At 31.5% G+C, this 25,107-nt stretch overlaps 3 protein-coding genes and 1 pseudogene across 6 annotated transcripts; all 4 read right to left on the minus strand.

The window, feature by feature from the left end:
* Nucleotides 1-4,569: 4,569 nt before the first annotated feature.
* Nucleotides 4,570-8,687, minus strand: LOC111318715 (1-aminocyclopropane-1-carboxylate synthase-like; annotated as a pseudogene). The gene is made up of 4 exons (XR_016328924.1): nucleotides 6,678-8,687; nucleotides 5,348-5,723; nucleotides 4,772-4,864; nucleotides 4,570-4,587 (listed from the first exon to the last, which is right to left on the minus strand). The product of XR_016328924.1 is annotated as a 1-aminocyclopropane-1-carboxylate synthase-like (transcript).
* Nucleotides 8,688-8,836: 149 nt separating this feature from the next.
* LOC111278362 (2-C-methyl-D-erythritol 2,4-cyclodiphosphate synthase, chloroplastic-like) lies at nucleotides 8,837-12,054 on the minus strand. Its single transcript, XM_022865020.2, has 3 exons — nucleotides 11,554-12,054; nucleotides 11,187-11,317; nucleotides 8,837-9,366 (listed from the first exon to the last, which is right to left on the minus strand). Exons 1-3 carry the CDS (start codon nucleotides 11,909-11,911, stop codon nucleotides 9,133-9,135), a joined length of 723 nt encoding a protein of 240 aa, XP_022720755.1. The 5' UTR covers nucleotides 11,912-12,054; the 3' UTR covers nucleotides 8,837-9,132.
* A 492-nt stretch (nucleotides 12,055-12,546) lies between these two features.
* Nucleotides 12,547-15,732, minus strand: LOC111278371 (DET1- and DDB1-associated protein 1-like). Of its 3 annotated transcripts, none has more exons than XM_022865033.2 (4): nucleotides 15,203-15,732; nucleotides 13,884-13,944; nucleotides 12,968-13,029; nucleotides 12,547-12,856 (listed from the first exon to the last, which is right to left on the minus strand). In XM_022865033.2, exons 1-4 carry the CDS (start codon nucleotides 15,284-15,286, stop codon nucleotides 12,836-12,838), a joined length of 228 nt encoding a protein of 75 aa, XP_022720768.1. In that variant the 5' UTR covers nucleotides 15,287-15,732; the 3' UTR covers nucleotides 12,547-12,835. The 3 variants fall into 3 exon arrangements, with proteins under 3 accessions (XP_022720768.1, XP_089602289.1, XP_022720763.1); XM_089746163.1 differs by having other exon boundaries at nucleotides 12,547-12,903; XM_022865028.2 differs by having other exon boundaries at nucleotides 12,547-13,029.
* Nucleotides 15,733-15,872: 140 nt separating this feature from the next.
* LOC111278395 (endoglucanase-like) lies at nucleotides 15,873-18,323 on the minus strand. Its single transcript, XM_022865044.2, has 8 exons — nucleotides 18,068-18,323; nucleotides 17,656-17,868; nucleotides 17,326-17,526; nucleotides 17,169-17,246; nucleotides 16,945-17,097; nucleotides 16,757-16,865; nucleotides 16,484-16,650; nucleotides 15,873-16,410 (listed from the first exon to the last, which is right to left on the minus strand). The coding sequence occupies exons 1-8, from the start codon at nucleotides 18,305-18,307 to the stop codon at nucleotides 16,024-16,026; spliced, it is 1,548 nt and encodes a 515-aa protein (XP_022720779.1). The 5' UTR covers nucleotides 18,308-18,323; the 3' UTR covers nucleotides 15,873-16,023.
* Nucleotides 18,324-25,107: the final 6,784 nt, after the last annotated feature.

The following is a 25,107-nucleotide window of genomic DNA, read 5'->3' on the forward strand; positions in this document are numbered from 1 at the left end:
AGTATCGTTTTTCCTTCCGTTGTGAAGAAGAGATTTGATTCTATATAAAAACCTTATTGATTGGTTAAGCAAACTGTGACCCTCGTTGCATGTCACTTTGGGAAATCTCATTGTAAAGTTCAATCTCAATGAGCGTGTGCCAAATATGATCAAGAACTTGAACGCTAGTTGATGAGGTACTGTTTTTTGCTACAGGGGCTATATGACCTAGTAAAATTGATGTTTGACGATTTACACATGTTATTACGATTTCATGGGTGGATTCTTTAATCAGGATTTGCATACGTTTTTTGCTACAGGGATATTTGTATTTGAAGGCTTTACATTCGAGAAATTATTCACCGACTGTTCTGCCCAAGAAAAATGCAGTGGCCATGTCATATCCATAAAATAAAAGTTGTACAGATCAGAGAGTTTTGGGGTGTTCACGTCACCTAGCTATTTTCTTTTCTTTTCTTTCTCCGCTTTCCTTTGTTTTTTTTTTTTTGTTTCATGCAATAAAACTTGTCCATAAAATAAAAGTTGCAGAGATCAGAGAGTTTAGGGGTGTCCACATCACTTACCTGTTTTATTTTTATTTTTTTTATTTTCTTTCTCGGCTCCTCTTTCTTGTCCATACAATAAAACTTGTAGATTTTGAAGGTTGCAGAGTCTGTCCACGTGGTATTTTAACTTTTTGTTATAATTTAATTTTCCTTCCACTTTTTCTTAAATTTTTTTTATTGAAAGCGACGTCTCACCAAAACCTAGTCCCATCTATTCTTTCCAAACTCAAAATTTTCTACTGATCAGTTCATTATTTTCATTTTTTTTAAAAAATTTTTTCGTATCCAAACCTAAACCCATCATCTTTGATACCTAACCCATCATATCTCTTTCTCTTCATCTTTCCTTTATTTCTCTTTATTTTTCTTTTTATTTTTCTTCATTTATTTCTACGTTTTTCTCCTTTTCCAAATCAAAATAGATTTTCAATACTTTTTCATGCTTACTCCCTTTTTCTCTTTTTTATTCCTTTTTCGCATTCAACTTTTGTTTTTTTTTTATTTGTAGAAAGAGAAGACCGAAGGAAGAGAAGTCGAAAAGAGACAGATTTTGCTATAGTGTGGAACTCTCTATATCAAGTAATAACTTTAGGTTTTTTTTTTTTTTTTTTGTATTCGTATTTATTAATGTTTCGAGAGTTTTAGAATCTAGGTGTTATTTGATTTTAACTGAAGTGCTTAAAGTTTGAATTTTTTCCAGATTCGTGAAATATTTCATTTTTAAGGGTATTATTTGTGTAGGCACCAATTTTGTTTCTTTTCATATATTATTATTATTATTATTAATCTTTAAAGAAAAGAGTAAAAAGTCAAAAAGAAAATAAAAAAAAAATTTTGATTTCAACTCTGACAACTTAAATCAAATTATCAAAAGATTTATTTTTTTGATACTGTCTAACATGACAGCATGAAATCCAATTACCAAAAATCATCGGATAAACATCTAAAATTTTTAAAAAGATCCAAAAAGATTTGGGATCTTGAATCTTAAAAGTTCTATAAATAGAGTTAATTTCTACAAGAGAGAACAAGAAGAACAATAAGAGGGAACACACATAATAAAAAAAACCAATAGCAAACAAAAATTTTTTTTTTTCTATAATGAAATTCTTGATCTAGGAAGTTGTAGATTTTTTTTTTTGAAAAATCTGGGCTTAGAAAGGTGTTTAGAAAGCAAAAATGATCACTGGGGAATTTTTAAAATTTTTTGAATTTTTTTTGGGTTGCTGGAATGTAGAAAATTTTGAATTTTTCAATGATCATTTAAATTTTTCGACGATTAGAATCTAGGTTCATCGTCGAAATTTAAAAATTTTTGAATTTTTCGACATCGGTTGAAATTTTCGACCCTTGGTGTATAGTAGTGACTAGCCAAAAACTGAGTTTTACGATAGTTGATAAGAGGTGTTGGGATTTTAAAGAGAAAAGGCTCTAGGGTATAAGAGGTGCTGGGATTTTAGAGAGAAAGGCTCTAAGGTATAAAGAGAGAAGAGAAAGAAAAAAATAAAGAAAAAAGCTGAAATAGACCTTTTATAAGGTCTTAAAACAACGTCGTTTTGGCCGTCTGGACTGAACCTGATCTGCGTAGGTTTTGTGCGTCAACCTGACCGTTTCACAGGTTTTTTCTTTTTATTTTTTGTTTTGATTTTGATTTTGATATTTTATGTTGATTTTTATGTTATTTTTTATGATGTTATTATTATTATTATTACTACTGGTAATAATTTTTTAAAAACAAATAAATAAATAGAATAAAAATGAAATTGAAAATAAAATAAAAACCTAAAAAAATATAAATAAAAAAATTTAACAATAATAACTACTTAAAAGAAATAAATTTTATTACAAGTAAAAATATTATTTAAATTTCACCAAAGTGTTGGGATAATTTAAAAAAATAATTTTGTAAAAAAAAATAAAAATTGATAAATAAAAAAATAAATTGTTTAAATAAATATTTTAAATGTAATTTTTAGAGAAAGCTAAAAGAATTTAGTTTTCTTTAATTATTGCAAGTAAAAATAATTTTTTGGATTTCACCATAAAGTTAAGATAATCTAAAATTATTTTCACTAAAATAAAGATTGATTTAAATAATGTAAAACAATAATAAAAAATAATAATAAATGAAATTAATAATAATTGATATCTTAAATTTTTTTTAATATATATATATATAATTGAAAGAGTTCGATTTTCTTTAAACAAGAGATTAATATTTAAATTTCACTGGTAAGTTGGAATAATTTAAAATTTTTTTTATAAAAAAATATAATTAAAGAATAAATAATAAATTTTTTAAAAATAATCATAATAAAGATTAATTAATTAATTCCTTTAACTATAAAAAAATGATTTTATTTAGGATCTTGTCAAAATTGAGATAATCTTAAAACTTGTTCAAAATTTTTAGGGATTTCATCGAAAAGTCGAAATAATCTTAAAATTTATTTAATAAATTTTGGGAACTCACTAAAGAGTCGGGATGTTTCTAAAATATTTTTTTAAAACAAATAATTAAAATCTTACAACGAAATTTTGAGAATTTTTTGAATGATCAATTTTTTTGAAATATTTTTTAAATGATGATTTTTTATAAATTTCACTAAAGCGTTGGAGAATTTATAGAATATGAAATAATAATGATAATAATGTTAATTTTGTAACAGAGGAAAATGTTTTAAAATAAATTTTAGGAAATTAAATTTAAATAAAAGAAAAGATCACGTTATCAAAATTATAGGATTATATATGTTTAAATGGTACCGTTCTTCGAACGGATAATGTGAAGGTGTTAATACCTTCTTCACTCGTAACTGTATTCTCGAACCTAATTTTAATTTCACAGACCTAAACTTCTTTTTGTAAGTTTTAATTAATTTTAAGATTTTTATTAAAAGATGATATTTTTTATGGCTAATCACACCCTATAAAAAAATTGGTGGGGATTCCGAAAATGTTCACCAAGTCTAGCAATCGAGTTCTCTTTGACATAAAATCGTTATGACAATTTGGATTGAGCTAAAAGTGATTAAACTTTAAACTCTTTTTATTCAGTATAGTTTTTATGGCTTCTTACGAAAAGATGAAAGTGATTAATTTGAATTTTTTTGTGCTTTTTTTGTTCTTAATTTGTAAAATTTAAGAATGTGATTTCATATGTTTTTTTTTATTTTATTTTAGCCATATATTCTTTTAAAATTTGAGTAATAGTATTTGGGTAAAGTTAGAGGACATTTGTTGATATATTTTTTTAATATATGATACATGCATAACTTAAGATCTGAATGGTTTAAAATGTTTCCAATGGGTGGTAGTAAAATTAATTAAATTTATTAAAAATAAAATAATATAAAAATAATATGTAACATGTATGTGATTGTTCAGGTTAACAAAGCTCATAATTGCATGTGTATGGATTTTTACGTCTTTGCAACTTAATACGTATTATTTTGGATTATTATTTTTTTTCGTGGAAACATATATTTGAAATCAAGGAGTGGGAAGAAAAGGGTAAGTATGAATATACAAGTTTCCTCTCTCTGTTACTTTGACTTAGAAAATAAAAAATGGCATCTCAACCAACAATTACACTCAAATAGATTTCTAATAAATATTCATAATTTTTAAATTAGTTTCAAACAACATCATAAGTCTTTTACGCGTTAATGTCAGCAACGATGCAAATGTTCCTACTTCTTATTGAGAATACACGCTCAATTATGTGGTTTGATTGACTTGATTTCTTCTCAATAAAGAACTGCCTAGACTTTATGCAAAAGAAATAAATTTGATTGACTTGATTCTTTTTAACATGTTATTAATTGCAATATAGTTTTCACACGAAAAATTGTTGCCTGAACACTTTCACTGTTGTGGAATCATTGAAACATTTGAGTGCCTTCCTTGATTTATGAAATTTATCACTTTGTTGACATTAGAAAACATCGTCCAAAAATTAATAGTAACCCCATCAATTATTCGAAAATCATCTTTTACACAACAATTGAACTAGCATGAACAGCTATGGCCTATCCTTACTCTGCAGCCATTATTAGAGGCAAAAGATGTTATTCATAAACTGGTGGGATCTTCATTTATTGCAAGCATAGCTCAATGCTTACTTACCTAAGAATCATTGGCAAAGAAAAACAAATTAGGAAGAAAAATTATCAAATGCTTTTAATTCTGAATATGCATTTCAATTTTCACCATTGATAACTTACATCTAATGCATCAATATACTTTAATGTTGCAGTGACCAAGGCTAAAGAAAAAACTCTGCCTACAACTAAGATGCAATTAGCAGGAACAAAATGCTACAATTAAGATGTAATTAATAGGAATAAAATACTACAATTAAGATTAAGGAAGATCTTTTTGTTTAGCAAAAGCAAAGACCTCACCAACCACTTCGATTATATATCCAAATATTTTTTATTTTGCATCATGAATTCTGTTTGAACATATATATTTTATATAACTTATGCTTTCTCTTAACTTTTAAACTTTATGTTTAATGTTGACTTTTTGTTAGCTATAATTAAATTTCATGCTAATAATTTTGCTTGGAACATATTTGTTTTATATAATCCTATGTTTTATATTGGCCTTTAAACATATATATTTTATAGGATTTATGTTTTCTATTACCCTTTGGACCTACACCTTTTAATTATGCATTTCATGTTGAATTTCTAAAATGCTACTAAATACAACTTTTTGTACAATTCGAATCAGTTCTGTTTGGTATTTTTATTGGATATCTTCCCTAAAAATACAAAGCTTGAAAAAAAAAAAACTGTTATTGTCTTTAAAATTTTCTGCAGCGAAGCCATGGCCTTGGAAAGACTGTAAACAAAATGGATGAGATCACGACTGCATTCGACTTCCTCTATAATCTCAGAAATACGAACGAACTCAGGCTCCATGAAAACTGTGGCGGCGTAAATCTCATCACCTATCAGGTGGATTTTCATTTTGTTTATGAAGCTTACAATACTCTTCAACGTCACTCCATCCAAGATATTACCCAATGGATTTGATGGATTGGTTATGAGCAAACCCTTGACTCTGAGGTTAGCTTCCATGGCATTCTCGGTGATCTTGAAATTATTGTTACTCTCACAAACGACTGGAACAAGTTCGACCCCTGTTCACCTCACGTCGCGATCAGATCTGCAAAGGAATGCCAAGTATTTGAGTAAACTAGGAACTGATTATCACACCATGAAAAATATAAAGTAACGAGAAAATTCGTAGTAATTGATTTTCTAAGCCGAAATTAGTCAACTCATTTAAGCCCATTGGTCACCAGCTTTCCTTTTTATTTGTCTATATTTCATGCATCCATGATCCGTTATGTTTCAGAGTTAGGCCTATGAGAAATGACAAAGTCCATGAAAATGACTACTTAACTTTCTCAGATTATTACTGTCCCACTGAGGGAGATGAGCCTCATATTTATTATAAATGTTTTTTTTTCTTTTTCTTTTTGCTGAAGATTAGCAAGAACTGTTCAATTATTGCCCTCCATCTTCCAGACAAGATTACAAGGTTCTGAAATCTGAAGTTTTCTATATATGTAATAAAGAATATCTCTGCACTAGATAATTATATATGTTCTTACATGATTCCATCAATAATACAGAGATGGGCCAAAAGCGTAACGTTTTTGGCATCAAAACGAAAAGATTATGTTGCTTTCATGACTCCAATCAATGGAATGCCCAACGAAGAAAACTACGATGTAAACCATATTTTTCCTTGAGAAAAAAGGAAAGAGGAAAGGAAGTACGGAATTACCCAGATTCCATCCCTTTTGAACCAATCCCAGACGGCCACGTTGTCACATTTGACATTACTGCTAAGTTGACTAAATCAAGTTTCATTAAACTAATCTTAGTTATAATTTAATTGTTAATTACAAATTCCTCCCTCTTTCTTCTTATTTTCCATATGTGAGTGGGTTTGGGGATAAAGGTCAAGTTTTGTCGTACAAATTTGAAAGAAACTCTACTCAAATTTGAGCTCTCGTATGCATCTAATATCCATTTTCTTGTCATATATATTATTTAAACGAGAAACCAAAAAAAGAAGCAGGAAGAAGGAAATGTCAAAATGATGCATTACCCTGGATAATAGGGAGTGGGAACCAGAAATGCTTCTCCAGGAACTTACAAGCAAAGGGCAACCATCTCATGAGCTCCACCGCTCATAACAATGCGGTCTGGATCAAATTTTGCTCTACCTCCCGTTACTTTCCCCATAAATTTTGCAACAGCCTGTGGTAAAAGTACACAAGTTTCTTTGATCAGTATGACAGTATCAATTAATGTGATTAATTAATCAATAAATTAACAGGTATTGAAGTAGATGCAAGAACTCTGTTATAATTTCCCATGCTTATCTGAACTCAGACATCCCATGATACTCTTAGAAGCGTGCTGTCTCCTTGTATTTGTTTACACTTCGGCAGTGCAGAGGGAGGCTTCTGGGAGTTCCATGAGCCACTTTTCAATGAAGTCAAAGCAAAGCTGGGGAGGTGAAGAGCAGTAAAGTATAAGTTTCTATTGGAGTCCAGAACACACAACGTAATGTGACTACGAAATTCCTGGAGGTTTCTACTTACCTGATGGAAGCCATACGAGACCAACCCTTTTCATCTCCAAAGTTAGTATATGTTTCTTTTTACTCGAAAGAAAAGTTTCTTTCAAGCAGGAAAAGATGGTTGCCAAGTGTAAGATTGCAACTGGCAACGGTCACGTGAAAAATCTCCTTACTTTGATGGATGGAAGGCATACGAGAACGAGACCAAACCTTTCATCAGGTCTGTCTGCGGGATCCCCATTTTCTTAATTTCTTGGTTGTCCTTTTTAGAACAGTTGGATTACACCAACCAAGATAACGCTTTTATATCCCTTTTATGCTTAATTATAATAATTTAGAGGGAAATTTGATCAAAACATTTTTTATTACCAGTTAATGAGTTATTATTTTACAAATGAAACATTTGAAACAAAAAAAAAATTATAAATATTGAAATTTAAAATGTTAGACCATATAAACCAAAAAAATTAAACTCTGAATTAAACTAATCAATTAATTTATCAACGAATAAATTACTTCCTAATTTTTGGTAAATTAATTCACTTTCTTCATCTACTTTTGACTGCAATTCTACCTTTTCATGCATTCCTTGTTTTACCTAACCCTCCTGATTTAAATTTGATTGGACTTGAATGGTCTTAAAAAATGTGCAAGTTACTCTTACTTTCATTTTTCTCTAATTACCGCTGTAGGATACGATTAAAACATTATAAAGTCTAGAAGAATTACTCCTTGGAAGAAATTAATATACAAAAACTCAAAGAGCTCTCACATGTCCCTGACGCTTTCTTTGTGCTGATTTTCGTTTGTCGCTGGGAAGGCATTTTTCACCAATTTAGTCGTAGCTGAGGAATCCTCCAAAGGAACAATATCTGACAAAATTGGAACAAGAAGACGGAGATACACTTGGTGGCTTCTAAATTGGTTACAAACTTTGTCAGCCTCAGGGGAGGCTAATTGGAGTCTTCCTACGGAGAATTTCATGGTCAGAGACCGATCAGATGAGAACTTTGAGGCCTTCATAGGCGTCCAATTCAACCCACTTTTTAACTTTCTCTTTCAGTTTAAGTTGAAAGCTACTAATTCCTCTTTCATGAAGTCAAAACATTTGATTCCTGCTAGAGTAGCTTTGAACATTTTTATCTGGTATAATAACACTTGGGCTATTTGAAAAAACAGTTACAAAACAGTCTGACCTAGTCTTTGAAATGGTCGAACCATAACTCGAGGGACTTTCTCTGGGTTTGTTATACTGGATGACACTCAAACAGTAAGAAAAATATAAATAAACGAGAATCATGTCGGCAATATCATCAAAAAAATAGATTAATTGCCACTGGTCAGAGAGATTTCTAAAATTGTTTTATGTCTTCTGCTTCAACCTGAGTTCTCCAACAAAATATCAAAGGGTTCCAAAAATAAAAAATTCGGATTTTCTTTGTAGTTTTCGTGTTGGGATAGGGAGTTCACATGCAGCAAACAATAATTGAAAATGGTAAACTTGCCAAACTTTATTCAATAATCGTGTGAAATTCAAGGTAGTCATGTATTTGATGATTTAATGTGAAACTTGAGAATGATTCAAATTAAAAAAAAAAAAATGGTGAATTCACAACAGTTGAACACGTGAGGGCAGCCATAGGCACTTTGATGCAGCAGAAAGTAGGAATTGAACAAAGAAGTTGGGAAACTGTAGAACATTATTTTTTTTTCCAATAATTTGACTTTGGTATGTATTCTATTTCAAGTTTCGAGTCTTTGACAAACTTCAGACTAATGAACAATTTGGAAACTGTAGCTCATCAAAACCTAAACCATCATTGTCCAAGTTGTTCAGATGAAGTGTTGAGAACTCAACATTCTGGTCCAACCAAATACATTAAGCTCTCACACCCATCAATATCATATTTATGACAGTATACATAATGCTCACGGTATGAAATTGCCATACTTTGAGACCCATATCCAAGATTTATATTCACTTCTTCATCAGCAGGACCACAGTATGAGCTGCAATACTTCGATTTTCACCAAGGCTGTCAACCTTCTCGTGAGTCTTTGCCTTGAGATTGACAACAGACAGGTCGGCTCCTAGCAGCTCAGACAAGTTGGCTTTGATAGCCTCCTTGTGTGGGCTCAGTTTTGGTCTTTGAAGAATTAAGGTGGCATCCAAGTTTCCAATCTCATAACCTGCCTCATGCATGAGTCTCACCTGAAATGAACCATGTTGCAGAGGATGAGATCTGAACAGCTAAAATTGTGTATATATTCCTAGAAAGAAGATATAATAAATGATGGCCTAGCATGACTAACTTGAGCGCATAAGCAAAAAAATTCCCAGACAAACTCTTTCTACTCATTTTATTTTTAAAAAATACTCTATTACAAGGGTTCTATATGATTGTGCCTAGCATATTGTTATGTAAAAACTTAGTCAGGGAGTTCTTCAAATGATATACATATTTAGTTAGTACTAATTTCTGAGATCGGAATTCAGTAGAAGGGGAATAGATCTCTTTCCTGCATCAAACAGTTAATGGGTCATCCACATCTATATTTCAAAACAATCATGGATGTCATATATTCTCACGCTTTATAGTTTGTTTTGCCTTGCTAATTTGTTAATCATTGTTTCCTTGTGCCAGTTCCACAATCAAATTTTAGGTCAACTCAAGAGAGGTCTATCCTATCAATTTAGGGTTGACAATCTCACATTAAGTTAAACTTTTAGAAAGCCAAATAGCCAAATCCTTTAGAAGAAAGCAGAACTAAAAGAGTTGGATCAGAGGAGGCATTGGGAGAACATTTAACTGATTCATTCTGTTCGCTGGCTAATGCAGTATATATGCAAATTCAGGTTCGGCAAGGATTCCTCCACTATACTAAACATACAGAAAAATACATGAGAGCTTCTAGGTGAAGAATATAGCATAAGATGTTTCGCATTTCACCTTAAAGCCTATATTGACATCAGCATATAGCATCGCTTAGCAAGAAAGATATATAGCATCTGCGTCTAAAGGGTTTTCCAGCCCATACATGAATATGCCATAATTTGGTCAATAATAAAGTTGATTCCGTTTCCTACCACAAACAAATTAGGCTCGTTTGAAAAAAGGCTGTCAAACAAAGCATTAGAGTTTTTACAGAATTTTGCAGTGAAGCAATATCACACCTGATACATTGCTCTTAAAAGCATCAACTTTTATTAATTTACTTTTACCTAGGTTCATTGCATTCAGGTTGAGGAGTCACTATCAGAGTCAAAGCATCAGAGCTTTGCTCTAATGCTGCAGTATCATGCGCACTTCTCTACTCCTCAATACAGCAGACCTCTATTAATTTGTTTTGCTAATGCATCAAAGACAAATTACCAAATGCTTCGAACTAGCAGAATCAATTTTTGTTTCTAAGCAGATAGAAAATAACCAGCCATTCCCCTCAAGAGATCAAACAAGTAGTGCTATACCATATGTGGGTTGACTACAAAGACCGACTATGTAGCCCAACCCACTCAACTCAAGGAGTTTATTTTATTTTTTTTCTTATTAACAAGGCTAAAAATGATATTTCATAAAATTTTAATACTTAACTATTGAACCAAAGTACATTAATGGAGCCTATAACTTTCAGACTCATTCATATTTCCCTGGCTTAACCATGCACCTGAATTAAATAATCACATAATTCAGCTCTGCATTATCTTTTCTTTTACTTTCTATTCAACAAAACTTCTTTGAGTGCTATGATTTTTTTTTTTCTTTTTGGTACTTACATTACCATGGTTCTACTCTAGGATTGGTATCCCAACCTAATACTTTTGATTAAGCAAACGTCAGATTTTAGATAGAAATTTCATAGTATGGCAATAAACCAATCTAATTTTCTTTTCCTCTGCTTTTACGTTAATCAGCAGTGAACCAGTCAAAGGCTCAAAGCATCCACTATAAAATCAGCACCCCAAAAAGATTTAAAAATAAAATAAAACGAATTTCTCAAAATTACCCAGAATCTACATTAAAGAATACTCACAGCTTCTTTGATAAAGACAGAAGATGGAGCTCCTTTCCACTTGGGATCAGAGTCAGGAAATATCTGCCCTATATCAGGAAGCCCTAAAGCTCCCAGTATTGCATCCACAACACAATGAAGCAGCACATCTCCTGCAACATATTGATTCCCATATGGTTTTCATCAAAAGCAAATTGTGGAAATTTTAAACAAAAAATACAACCAAGAAATAGAGATTACGAGATAACAAAAAGAAATTTTATAAATTAAAACCATCCAAATGCAAGAACTTAAAGAAATAAAAATGTGGCGTTTGATGTCGGGAAGGAAAATAAATGGGAAAATTCCGAAATTAAGAAAAATAGGAAAAGGGAAATGAGAAAGATACCATCAGAATGAGCCTCACAGCCTCTATCATGAGGAATATCAATCCCACCAATGATCAAAGGGTAGCCAGGCTCCAACCGATGAAGATCGAAGCCATGGCCCACTCTAAACGGCAAAGACTTGGAAGGTTTGGTGGAGGTGGTGGGTCCATCGACTGCAACGGAAGTAGCAGCTGGTGAAATTGAAGCTCGAAGAGTAAAAACTGAAGAAGAAGAAGATGATGATGATGTTGATACGAGGTTATTATGATGCCTAGTGGTTGAGATACGAGGATTAGGTAACAAAGCGGACTTTTTTGAGATTGTTGTGGAGGTGGGTTTCGCTGGAATTGGAGAACAACAGTAAAAGTGAGTGGCCATAGCCGTTGAAATCTTTGTCTTAACAAAGAACAGGCTCTATTCTTTGGTTTGTGGAGTAGTTTCAGTTTCTTGGTTGGCTGTTTCTTGGATTTCTTCTTTTTTGGTATTTGTGGCAGCCTTTTTTTTTTTTCCCTTTATACACGCAGGTCAGGAACCAAACAATTTCATTGTTTTACCTTTTAACCAGTGGGACCAATAACTCCGTCTAATGGCCCAGTTCCGATGTTTTTATTGATTATTCACATTAAGTGTAAACACAGCCTTTGCAATCCACCGACCCTACGAATACTAGTCCCAAATTCTTAAGTAATTGTTAGAACCTTTTTTTTTCAGAAAACTGTGTGGGGCAGTTCTCTGGGCTCTGCTACTGGGTTGCTCAGGTAAGGAGCTGCAAGCTTGTCAAAAAATAACTTCATAATCAGGTTCAAAAAACCTGGCAACACAAATGCATATGCTTTCAGTAAAAATATGCAGCTCCAAGAGCCCAAGTAACATGTTCAAACCTGTTATTACCAAGAGATGCACTTGTGCACATCATTTTAAGATGATATCTTGAATACTTAAATGAGCATACAAGAATTTAGCATTTCAGCAATTCAGCCATGCCACATGGAATGAATACCAAGAAGAGAATGTAGAAATAAACATAACACTCTCTGTTATTATGATAACCCAGCTGTAAGTTTGATTTGTACACAAAAATGTACAAGTATGGCATACCGGTTTACAACAATGGGTAAGCAACTTTACTCACAGTTTCTACAACACGTTTGATATAAGAATATACATTTACATGAGCACCAAAGAAACGAAAAAAATCTCATTACAACTATGAGATGGAAGCCCTAGGTTGCTTGCATCCATGCTCTGGTATTGGATGTTCAGTGGCAGCTCACTTTGGTCCCACCGGCAATGGGAAAAGCATTAAGAAACTACATGAAATATCTGCACATCCACTCTCAAAGGGCACGCACGAATCCGTGAATTTCTATCTGTGACTATGAAATTATTTGTATGCAGTTTTGTAACATGAAAAATCATAAATGAATTACTAACCTTCTCCTCAGCACGCTGATAGAAATTTCTAATAAGTATATTTTTTGCCTCAGTAGTTATAACTGTTAAAAGTGTTTGAGAGGTCAGTCACAGTATAGAAAATGTCCACAGGTCAATTGAAAAAGTATTCATAATAACAAGTCAAGAACTTAAGTCAATGAGCTGTGGCACTTTGCACCGGAATGCAATTTCAATCGGTAGTGCCTTTATACTGGTAGCACAGGCAGTTCAGAACATACTTACAAATAAGATCCTCAACATTTTCATTCCAATTGACAAACTTCAAACAACAATTTTAATCTTGTACGCAATCAATCATTATATTCTAATTAGAAATCTCCATTCTTTGTCGATATCAAAAGTTCAAAACAAAACTGAGAGAAGATGGACAATTACAGATAAGTAATCCATGACATTTAGGTTACCGAAGAAGAAAATATAGAACTAAAAAAACAAAGTAAATCAATTACAACAATCCAGATGAAGATAATAAAAAAAAAATGTAACAAGTGGTAGCAGTGGCATGCATCAATTGCAGCATAAAAATCAATTTCCCAATCCATAACCATTTATTTGAAGCCTATTTGTCAAGACAATACCATTTTTCCAGCAAAATTAGATCATATCAAGTTCCAATTCAGACATCTAAACATACTTTCCAGCACTTGATACTCTCAAACAGAAATCAACATTCAACATCCTAGAAGGTATCCTACCCAAATAATTATCACAGTATATGACATGCATTGTAAAATATATTATAACTATGTGGATAAAAACTGAAATAATTCACCAACCAAAGTTTTCCATATTTTCACCACAGACAGTTTAAAGTGCCAAGAATATCTCACTTTCCCTCGGAAAAAAATATTGTTTCATAAGTAAAAACAAGGAGAAAGAAATATCGGTTCAATACCTTGATCAGGTGGTGGAAGAGTCCGGCTATGAGTAGGGTGGTGTGTGGCAGGTATCATTTTCTAGTCAAAAAGAAAAGGTTATGCTATAAAAGATAAGTGCAATCAATTCTTAACATGAATGAAAAATAAGAAGCATTTAAAGCTCCCAAAATGTTCAAGCAAAGTAAAAAATCATACAAGTGGAGTCAGTGCAATTTTGTTTAAAACCAATCCACAAAAGCAAAAAAGACTAATTTGTCATAAACTCTTCATTTGAAAACAAAGAGGGGTTCACTATGAACTCCATGCAATAGAATAGATCTCATATGCTAAAATAGCCCAAAAGGATAAAAGGACAGGAAAAAATTGTTCTACACCACTTAGACCTTAGACCTTTCAACTAAGCTTAATCAGAAACGTTATAACATTTAAGCAAGGAACCAATGTAAACTATTGAAACCAAAAAAGATACATAAATACATTTATGTCTACATATCTACACATATGTATGCCCACATAGAAACAAACTCTCAACTACTGTCTTAGCTAAACCTTAGAACTTTGTGACCATTGTTAAGAAACAGTCCTAAGAACTAAAACAGGAAAACTACCAAGTACACAGGAAGATCTGGAAATCTTCTAAAGCATGAACTTGAAGTCTTAGTAGTTTTTGAAGCTGATAGTGACATGCACTAGACAAAAGCTCATGAAGAATAGTTACCACCCATTTTAAGGAAACTCCCATCATTATCCTGTGCAAGAAAGCATTTCCAGGCTAATTCTTGTGCTGTATAAAGATCTTTGTCATTTTAGAAAACAGATAATAACAAGTATTAGCATTACTTGGATGTTTTACATAGAAACATCACCATATTACACTTTATTCCTTCAGATTAATCAGCATCCTAATAACAAATGTATCTCACACTGCAAACCATAAAATCACTGAAGTGTAATAATACCAGAGTTGGAATTCCATGAATCATTTAAACCCTACAAATCATGAAGCAAACATATTCATTTGTAACCACAAACAACTTTAACCAAAAAGCTTCTGACAACTAACTAATCATATGGACTAAACCATTAAGGTCCAAATTCAGAAAAAGTAAAAAAAAAAAAAATTTCCACTAATCATATCTGGGGCAAACCCAGTAACCTAATCATAAATATGTAACAGTTTTTCACTACTCATAGAAACTGCATATAGCGATTTATGGCAATATCAGAACGGCTGAAACAAATAACTCATTCAGATAAAACCCCAGAAACAAAATTCATATGTTATGTATTTTGGAAACTGGGGATTGGTTTGAAAAGGGATTGTGGGGATACTTACAGAAGGATTAGAAGGATCGGAGGGACGAAGTTGGCTGAAGTTATGGGGGTCAAATGACGGCAGGTCACCAAGCACAGACCCCATTGGAAAAGAAAAAGTGGTGGTTTCCGGCCTGCACCCAACAAAGCTCAGGAGACTGGAGAGAGGTTGGGGACAAGAGAGAAAATGAGAGAGAAACCACTACAATGCCTGCGCCCGGTTCTAGAATCGGCCTTGTTTGTGCTAGTGTTGGATGATTAATCGGTAAATTGATGTTTATAGCGATAGCTTAAGCATCCATTTTAGGCTGTGGCCTGCTTTGTCAGTCCCACTCCCACGTTAATGAAAGTTATGGATCTGATAGATTTTAGATGTATAATATTTTTATAAAAAAAAAGATGGAGTATGATATTTTTTGAGTTAAATAAATAAAATTTAAGGAGTTAAAGATAAATTAAAAATTTTAAAAAAATTCACCGAAAATGAAAAAAAATATTAATACTAGTATTTTTTTGGATTTTTTTTCGGTCTTAGAAAAAAAATTTTTCTTTAGGGACAGACGGCTATTAATAATTAAATATATTTAAGTTTTTCATATGTGAAATTATATAAAAACAATCTTGATCATTGAAATTAAAAGTTAAGCTCTTTAAATTTATTGCTTAATATTAGGAATGAACTAGTCCAAGAAGGATCTGAAAAGATGCATCAGACTTATTCTTAATCCTTAGATATTTTACAACCATATGTGTAGATATGGGTACAGATATTCCCCAGAATTTAAATTACGTAATCCCATGAATGGAAATCCATGGGTTTCAATTGCATGTAGTTCTGTTAAATTACATATAGTCTCTCGTATTTGTGGTTCTATTCATCCGCAGCAGTTGCAGAGGTTCCTGTTTGCTTTCATCAAGCAAAGCAGCCACTGCACCCACAAAAGCTGCATTAATGTAAGTTGTGGGTTCGGAATGAGAGTAATCTGATCTCAGATCATTGAAATGGTCATTTGGATCAGGACCTCCAACAATTGCTCCAACATGTTGATTTGGATTTGGATTGTTAGAAGAAAAATAACTCGAGAAGCCATCATTACAGCCGACCTTGCTCGGGTGACTACGGATAGAAGGGATGGATGAGCCTCTATGGTGAAGCTGCATCGGATATTTGCTTCCAAATCCCACCATGTATGACATTTTCATGGGGTTGTTTCCCAAAATGTAATTCACCTGCATCAGTAAACCAATCAAATCCATTCTTGGTTTGATGTGATTCTCTCTTACATTGATTTAGATGATGTACCTGCAATTTTATGAAGTCTTTGATTTGGGAGGCAGAGAAATGGGCAGAGCCACATTGAATTCCATCAATATTAGATGCCTTTAAGGTTTCCGAGTAGACAGCCAGCACCATGCAGGAGCTTGTAACATATTGTAGATTAGCAGCATCTCTAACATACAGAAGACCACCTGAAAACAAACCAGAATATCTATTAGCTTTGTGAGAATCATACGTACGTTTAAATGCAATCTGCAGAAAGCTAATGAGTTATTCATTAATGATTTGGATGTGTACCAGAAGTTGTTTTAATCTGTAAAGAGCTACTCCCCGGCATCAACGCACATATAAATGATTCCACATCGGTCTTATATTTAGACAAATCCTTCTTCCCACCATAAAATTCCTGAACAAAATTCGATTAATATCTTTTCTCATTACTTATAAAGAGGAGGCATAGATTTTACAGCGATTTTTCGCTATACCTTCGCTAGTAATGTCTGAACCCCAGCAAATTTGTTGTCCCAACTAAACTCTGATACTGCCTGACTCCATCCTTGGTTGCTCAAGACATAGTTATAGTACTTTTTATCTCCACTTGCCATGTATAGCCAAGCTGCTGACCATAATAATTCGTCCTGACAAAAGAAGCAGGAATGGGTAAAGCTCAAGTCAAACAAAAGTGAGGACTATAAGCTTTATGTTTTACCTGATATCCTGAGAAAGAGCAGTAGAAAGGGCAAGAACCTGTGTAAGATCCCCTATACTTGTCTGCAAATTCGAATAACTGTGCAGGCAATTGAATGAGATTAAATGCATGTATAGGTTGCTAGGCATAAAGGAACTAATTTAACTAAGCCCCTTACTGATTTTGATTTGCTTAACAGCCTTGAAGAATAATTGGAATCAACCCCTTTGAAGGCTAATGAAGCAGCAGAAAGAGCAGCAGCAGCTTCTGCTGCCGCTTCGGTGCCCGGTGAATCAGAAGTGATCTTGTAGAGCGTTCGAGGGGTGTCCATGTCTTCAGGACGCTCCCAGCACTGGTGATCAGCATTTCCATCCCCTACCTGCATGGGAATGCAAATAGAAATTGAATTTGCTATCTATTTAATAATTTCTATTGATAAAAAATTTCTGAGCTAGCTGCATGAGGCAGTATTCTTTTGCAAATAAATATACAAGAAACTGACACAAACCTGGGTATAAAGTGTGGTGGGTGAAGTATGGGCTCGCAATATAAAATCAGTGCCCCAACGGATTGCGGTGCGGAGGTTGTTAAGATGATTGGCTTGAGAGATTTCCTGCCGGTACTCAACAGCTGTCCAACTTAACAGGGTGACTGTGAACGCCATAGGCCATCCGAACTTCACATTGTCGCCAGCATCATAGTAACCTCCCACCAGATTGACCTGCCACAAAAAAGCAAAACCCCAAACTATAACATTACATTTCAATAACTGGAGTTTAGATGTCAGTAATACCAAGCTTCACTGTTTTATTGTTGAAAAATCAACACTAATAGCATTCCGAAGTTTTGAAAAAAGGGTTTGTGGAAGCTCAATGTCATCATCACTCAAACTACTAAGTTTTATAGCTAGCGTTATATACTTTATCAGGTTTGCCATCAGTGAGTGCAGAGTCTCCCCTCCACTTCATTCTCTGGCTTGCAGGCAACTTTCCTGAACGTTGTCCTTCAAAGAACAAGATAGCTTTGTCAAGTGCATCCTTGTAGTCATAACCTTCAGCAGACGAACCCACAACCTCCGAGGCCAGTCCATTATGACTACTGCTAAGCATGGCCAAGATGCAGCACAAGACCAGACCCCATATTATTTCACTACACCTCATTATGACTTACAATTGCAGGGCTTCAATGGCTGGTCCGCCTGGTTATTTATAGACCCTTCTGTTAGTAAAATTAAGAAAAACAGAAATAGTAAGAAAGAAGAAAATATGGCTTTGAGACGTGAATAACATTATCTTAAAAGCAATTATGCCTATAGGATACACAAAGCTTTAAAACTCTTTAAATCAGAAGTAGTAAAATTAATTAGGCAGAAAATCTATTTATAATAAGTGAACAGTCATCAATTAAGCCAATTCAAAAAGTTATGACATTTTGTATAGTCATGTTTTATTGCTTAAATAAACTTTATTTAAACAGTCATATTTTTCTGTTTAAATATATTTATTCATGCCATCATGTTTTTCACGGTTCAAACATATTTATTTAGAATTAGTAATATTTTGAAATAAATAATAATAATAATAATAATAATAATAAAAAGATTTAAAAAATTAAATTTATTTGCCAAACAAGCCCAAGTGTCTCAAGTGCCTATCTTTAACTTTTAAAATTGTCTGACCTATTAAGAAAACTCCTAGCAAGCCCAAATGATTTGGTCCACTCCAACACTTAGCTCAATTATTTAAATAATATAAGTGATTTCTTTTAAACCATATATAAGTGATCTTTCTACTCAATGTGGAATTCATTACATTCTAAACTACCAACAATTCTCCATTAGTTTGGAATGTTGGTGCTTAATCTTTAACTTTTCACACAAATAAATATTATGAATACAAAAAAGTATCTTTCAATTTAAACATTTAATTAGCATATATACCTTAGAATTCTAACAAAGTTGATGGTGTCCATAGATTAAACCTCAACTCCTAGTGTTAAAATTGAATATATAACACACATAATACTTAATATTCTGTCAGAGGTTTATAACCGCTTTAGCACTATTACGGCCATGTGCTTATCTTTATTCATAAATATTTACAAGAAAGTTTTCAATTTTCTTGTTGAAACGGCACCGCGTTTATGTTTATATAGGTGGATTTTCTTAGTTATGTCTCCATTGCTATAAACATTTAATTATAAACTCTATTAAGAGTTTAATCTCATCTTCCATTTACGCAATGGCTTACACTAGTATTCCAAATATTTAGAATCGATTGACTAGTGTTTGCAGACACATAACAATAATTTGTGGTTACCTATTAAACTTTGCAATTAGATGTTACTAATTCAAAGTTAGGTTCCCATTATTAGTGTCTAAAAAGAATTTTAAACCCATTCCACTTGTGGTGCTTCTTACCAAATTTCTAGGTAGCACCTTGGTAAGAGGATATGCTAAGTTGTTAGTAGATTTAACATGTATGATGGTAATTACCTCATTTTTTTTATCAATTTTCTGATATAATCATGTCTTAGACTAATATGTCTAGATTTTTCATTATAAATTTCACTATAAGTTCTACACATAGTAGCTTCACTATCATAATACAAGGAAATGGTTGTCATTGGTTGTGGCCACAACTCTATATCCATTAATAAATTTCTTAGCTATTTAGTTTCCTTGCTTGCTGCAACTAAAGCTATAAATTCAGATTCCATAGTTGAATATGAAATGCAAGTTTGTTTCTTGGATGTCCAACTAATTGCACCACCTCCAAAGGTAAACATCCATCCTGAAGTGGATTTATTATCACTTATACTAGTGATCCAACTTGCATTTGAATATTCTTCCAAAATAGTTGGATCTCCGAAATAAAATAAGTCAAAATCTTTAGTTCTTTTAAGATAACATAGAACTCTTCCTATAGTTTTCCAATGACTTATACTAGGCTTACTTGTATATCTTGATAACTTGCAAATAGCAAGCTATATTGGCCTAGTACAATGCATAACATACATAATACTTCTAATAGCACTAGCATATTCAAGTTGTGCAATTATATAACCTTGATTTTTTGTTAATTTTATACTTGTATCATATGAAGTATTGACTTTTTTTATATTGAGATACTTAAACTTATTAAGCAGTTTCTCAATATAATGACTTTGATTAAGTACAAAACTCTTGTTATATCTCTTAACTTTAATTTTCAAAATGATATCAACTTCATTTAAATATTTCATTTTGAAATTAGAAATCAGATACCTTTTGGTTTCATTTATGCCAATTATATTGGTATTAAAAATTAGCATATTATCCACATAGAGATATATTATAACTCTATATTCTTTAGTAAATTTTGAGTAAATGCACTTATCTGCTCCATTATGTTCAAAACCATTGGCTACTATGATTGAATCAAACTTTTCATGCCATTGTTTAAGAGCTTGCTTTAGCCCATAAAGTGACTTAACTAATTTACAAACTTTATTCTCATTACCTGGAAGAATAAAACCTTCTGGTTGTTCCATGTATACTTTTTTCTTTAAGTCACCATTTAAAAAGGTTGTCTTAACATCCATTTGATGCACGTGTAATTTATAAATGGAAACTAACGCTATAATAACTCTAATGGATGTTATTCTAGCTACTGGAGCATATGTATCAAAATAATTTATGCCTTCTTTTTGTTTAAAACCTTTTGCAACTAATCTTGCTTTAAAGGTTTATACAGAATAATCTGTATTATATTTCTTTCTAAAAACCCATTTACATCCTATAGGTTTAGAACCTGGAAGTAAATCTACCAAGACCCATGTATTATTGGACATGATTGAGTCCATTTCATCATTAATAGCTTCTTTCCAAAAAGTAACATCTCTTGAAGTCATAGCTTCATTGAATGTTTTAGGGTCTTCATCTACATTAGTAGAATTGGTGTTTTCTTAAGCACTTCAGTTTTATTTCCTTCTACTATGAATACTATAGAATCTAGAGAAACAAAATCAGAAGGTAAAAGATTCTCTTTTCTAGTTCTTTTCCTTCTTCTAATTTCAACAGAATCATTACTTTCTTTTCTTTTATTTCCAGTCGTAGGAATCATTTCAATTTGTTTATCCATATCAATTTCAAAATTACATATAAACTTATTTTCAAAAAATTTTACATGAATAGATTCGACAATAACATTAGTATTTAAATCAAGAAGTCTATATGCTTTTGAATTTTATGCATAACCAACAAAAATACATTTAATATCTCTAGGTCTTAATTTTGATTTATGAAGATGAGATATTTTCTGAAAGGCAATGCACCCCCACACTTTAAAATAATCCAAATTTGATTTTTTGCCATGATTCTAACGTTCATATGATATTTTTAAGAATTTTTTTGAAAGAATTCTATTATGTATGTGGCATGTTGTTAAAAATGCTTCTCCCTAAAGATTTAGAGGTAATTTAGAATTTAACAACATATTATTTACCATATCAACCAAGATTATTTTTTCTTTCATCTAAACCATTTTGTTGGGGTGCATAAGAGGCTGTCTTTTGATGAATAATTTCATTATCTTTACAAAAAAGAGAAAATCAATTTGGAAAATATTTGCCACCCCTATCAATTCGAACAATTTTGATTTCTTCTCCTTTCGATTTTCAACAATTGATTTATGTTCTTTGAATTTATCAAAAGTTTCATATTTTGTTTTCATTACATACACAAAAGTATAACGAAAACTATCATCTATAAATGTTATAAAATACCTTTTTCTTCCCTTTGTTAATAAACCATTTAACTCACAAATATCATAATGTACGAGTTCTAATAATTTTATATTTCTTTCAGCTTTAAGAAAAGGTTTTTTAGTCATTTTTGCTTTGACACAGATTTCACATTTAATGTCATAATTTTTTTGGTATGTTATATAACCATGCTTAGTCATATGATTCATATATTGATAATTTAAATGTCCTAATCTAGCATGTCATAAAGAAGAAGAATTCTCAACAATATAAGCAAAAATATTATTTATTTTATCAATGCTTAGTTTAAACATACCATTATTGGAATATCATTTTCTAATGAATACACCATTTTTGGAGACTATAACTTTATCAGACTTTAGTACAATCTTAAAGCCTTTCTTACATAATAAATTTGCAGATACATGGTTCTTTTTAATATCAGGAACATAAAAACATTAAGTAAAGTTAGTTTCTGTCCTGAGGTGAATTTCAATTCAACCGTTCTTTTAGTTTCTATCTTGAGGTGAATTTCAATTCAACCGTTCCTTTTCCAATCACTTTGACAAAAACATGATTTTTCATAAGGATGTTTTCTGGTCTCTTGCATTCTTCATAAGTTTTGAACTACTTTTTGTTGTTGCAAACATGAATTGTTACACTAGAATCTAGCCACCAATCAGATGATTTATTTGTAGTAGCCATATGAACTTTAATGATCATTCCAATTTGCATGTCAATCACCATTACAACAAGTTCATTAATTTCTTACTCAACCAGATTTGCCTTGCTTTCGGAACTAGAACCAATTTTAATTCTAGCATTTTTAAATATGCAATCTTTAATCAAATGGCATTTTTTTCCACAATGAAAATGCATTTTATTCTTGTTAAATTTGGATTTCTTAAATCTTTTCTTCTTAACTTTAAAATTGTTTTGAAATTTACCAAAAGACTTGTGAGCTTTTTCAGAATTTTGTCCACTCACATAATTCACATTGGAACCTCCAAAAAAGAGTGCATCTCTTGCACGATTTTCTATTTTAATCTGTATGTGAGTATAAAATTCTTCAATAATGAAAATATCTATTGAATGTAAAAATTTCTTCTTATATCCATTTCAAGAAGGAGAAAGTTTTGACAAAATAGCTTCAACTTGAAGTGAATCAGAAACCTTAATTTCTAGCTCACTTAACTTAGAAACCAGAATTTGCAACTCATGCATTTGGTCCATGATTGGTTTATCATTGGTTATTGAAAATTCAAAGTATTTCAAAGCCAAGAACTTATCCATACCTTTCTTTTCGTTCATGTATTTATGTTCAAGAGCAGTCCATATCTCTTTTGGTGTTTTCATATTTCTATATAGGTCATATAAACGGTCAAATAATGAATTCAAAATATAACATCAACAGACTAGTTCATCTTCTTCATGTTTACTTCTTGTTGCCTTAATAGCATCAAAATCTTCAGGAGTTGGTTTTGGAATTGGTTCTAAATTTGGATCAAGTGTATAAAACATCTTCAATGCAGTCAATAGAAAAACCATTTTGTCCTTTCACCTAGTGTAGTTTGATCCATTAAAATGATCAAGTCTGATTACATCTTGATTTTGAAAGTGAACCTTCATGCTTGATTCCAAATTCATAGCAACAGTAAAGACAATAGTAGATGTAGTATCCATAATTGCCTTTAAAATTGTTAGTAAAATTAAGAAAAACAAAAATAGTAAGAAAGAAGAAATATGGTTTTGAGGCATGAATAACATTATCTTAAATACAATTATGCCTATAGAATACAACAAAGTTTTAAAACTCTCTAAATCAGAAGTAATAAAATTGGTCAGGCAGAAAGATTTATTTATAATAAGTGAACAGTCACTAATTAAGCAAATTCAAAAAGTCATGATATTTTGTATAGTCATGTTTTATTGTTTAAATAAACTTTATTTAAACAATCATATTTTTCTGTTTAGATATATTTATTCATACCATCATGTTTTTCACTGTTCAAAATATTTATTCAGAATCAATAATATCTCGAAATAAATATAATAATAATAATAATATTATTATTATTATTAAAAAAATTAAATCTATTTATCAAACAAGTCCAAGTGCTTCAAGTATCCATATTTAATTTTTAAAATTGTCTGACCTACTAAAAAACTTTTAGCAAGTCCAAATGACTTGGTCCACTCCAATACTTAGCTCAATTACTTAAATAATATAAATAATTTCTTTTAAACCATATATAAGTGATCTTTCTACTCAATGTAGAGTTCACCACATTCTAAACTAACACTTTCTTTACTAGCACTAATGTCCCAGCTGGTTAATTACAATAACAGGGAAGTTTTAATTAGTTATATCACTTGCTTCTCAAAATTAAAGTTAATTGGATTATTATCTGGTTTAGGATAAAATGGCAGAATGGAGGTGAACGTGGCGTGCGGGGAATAAATTAAATGTTGAAAGGTCAATATAAGTTGAGTCACAAGACTGTATTAATTATGAAAGTAAGAATAGATAAGATATAGTTACATTGCACCCCACTCCTTCACGTCATTTGCCATCCTAATTCTTTTCTATTTTTTTTAATATCCTTCGACAAATGAAATATAGTCTAGCATGTAATAATTATTTAGCATTTTGTTTTTTTAATTTGTTCTATTTCAATTTTAAAATAATTTTACCTGTAAATCAATATTTCAATGAATTTTTTTTTTCAATGCATGTTAGCTCAAGTGATAAAAGAATTTACTCTTTATTGACTGCTTGATTTCAAATTCACTTAGAGATTATATAAAAAAAAATTCATGAATTTTTTTTTTAGATCAGATATGGATAAACTTACTTGAATCAATAATATATAAAAAACCAATATGCATGTTAATGGTTTGATTACTAATAAATGTATGAATTATGATGTTATTTTCAAATTAACAAGAAAATAAAGAAATTATTTCCTTCAAAGGACGGAATATTTTGTTTATATTAATATAACAAACAAATAACAACATATGTGGAAAATAAGGGGTAAGAAATCATTGAGTCATCTTTAAAAAAAAGAAAAGAAAATTTTCTTTATTTCCTTGTTGATGTAAGATTTGAATTATGACATTATGTGAAAACCTTTCTCATAAACAAATACAATGATCTCACTCACATGCTGAATATATAAGATCATATCTCTTTTCGTTGGAGAGCAATCAATTT

The sequence above is a fragment of the Durio zibethinus genome, chromosome 17 (assembly GCF_047325235.1).
Source record: "Durio zibethinus cultivar Kanyao isolate XHJ-2024 chromosome 17, ASM4732523v1, whole genome shotgun sequence".
NCBI classification, from domain to species: domain Eukaryota; kingdom Viridiplantae; phylum Streptophyta; class Magnoliopsida; order Malvales; family Malvaceae; genus Durio; species Durio zibethinus.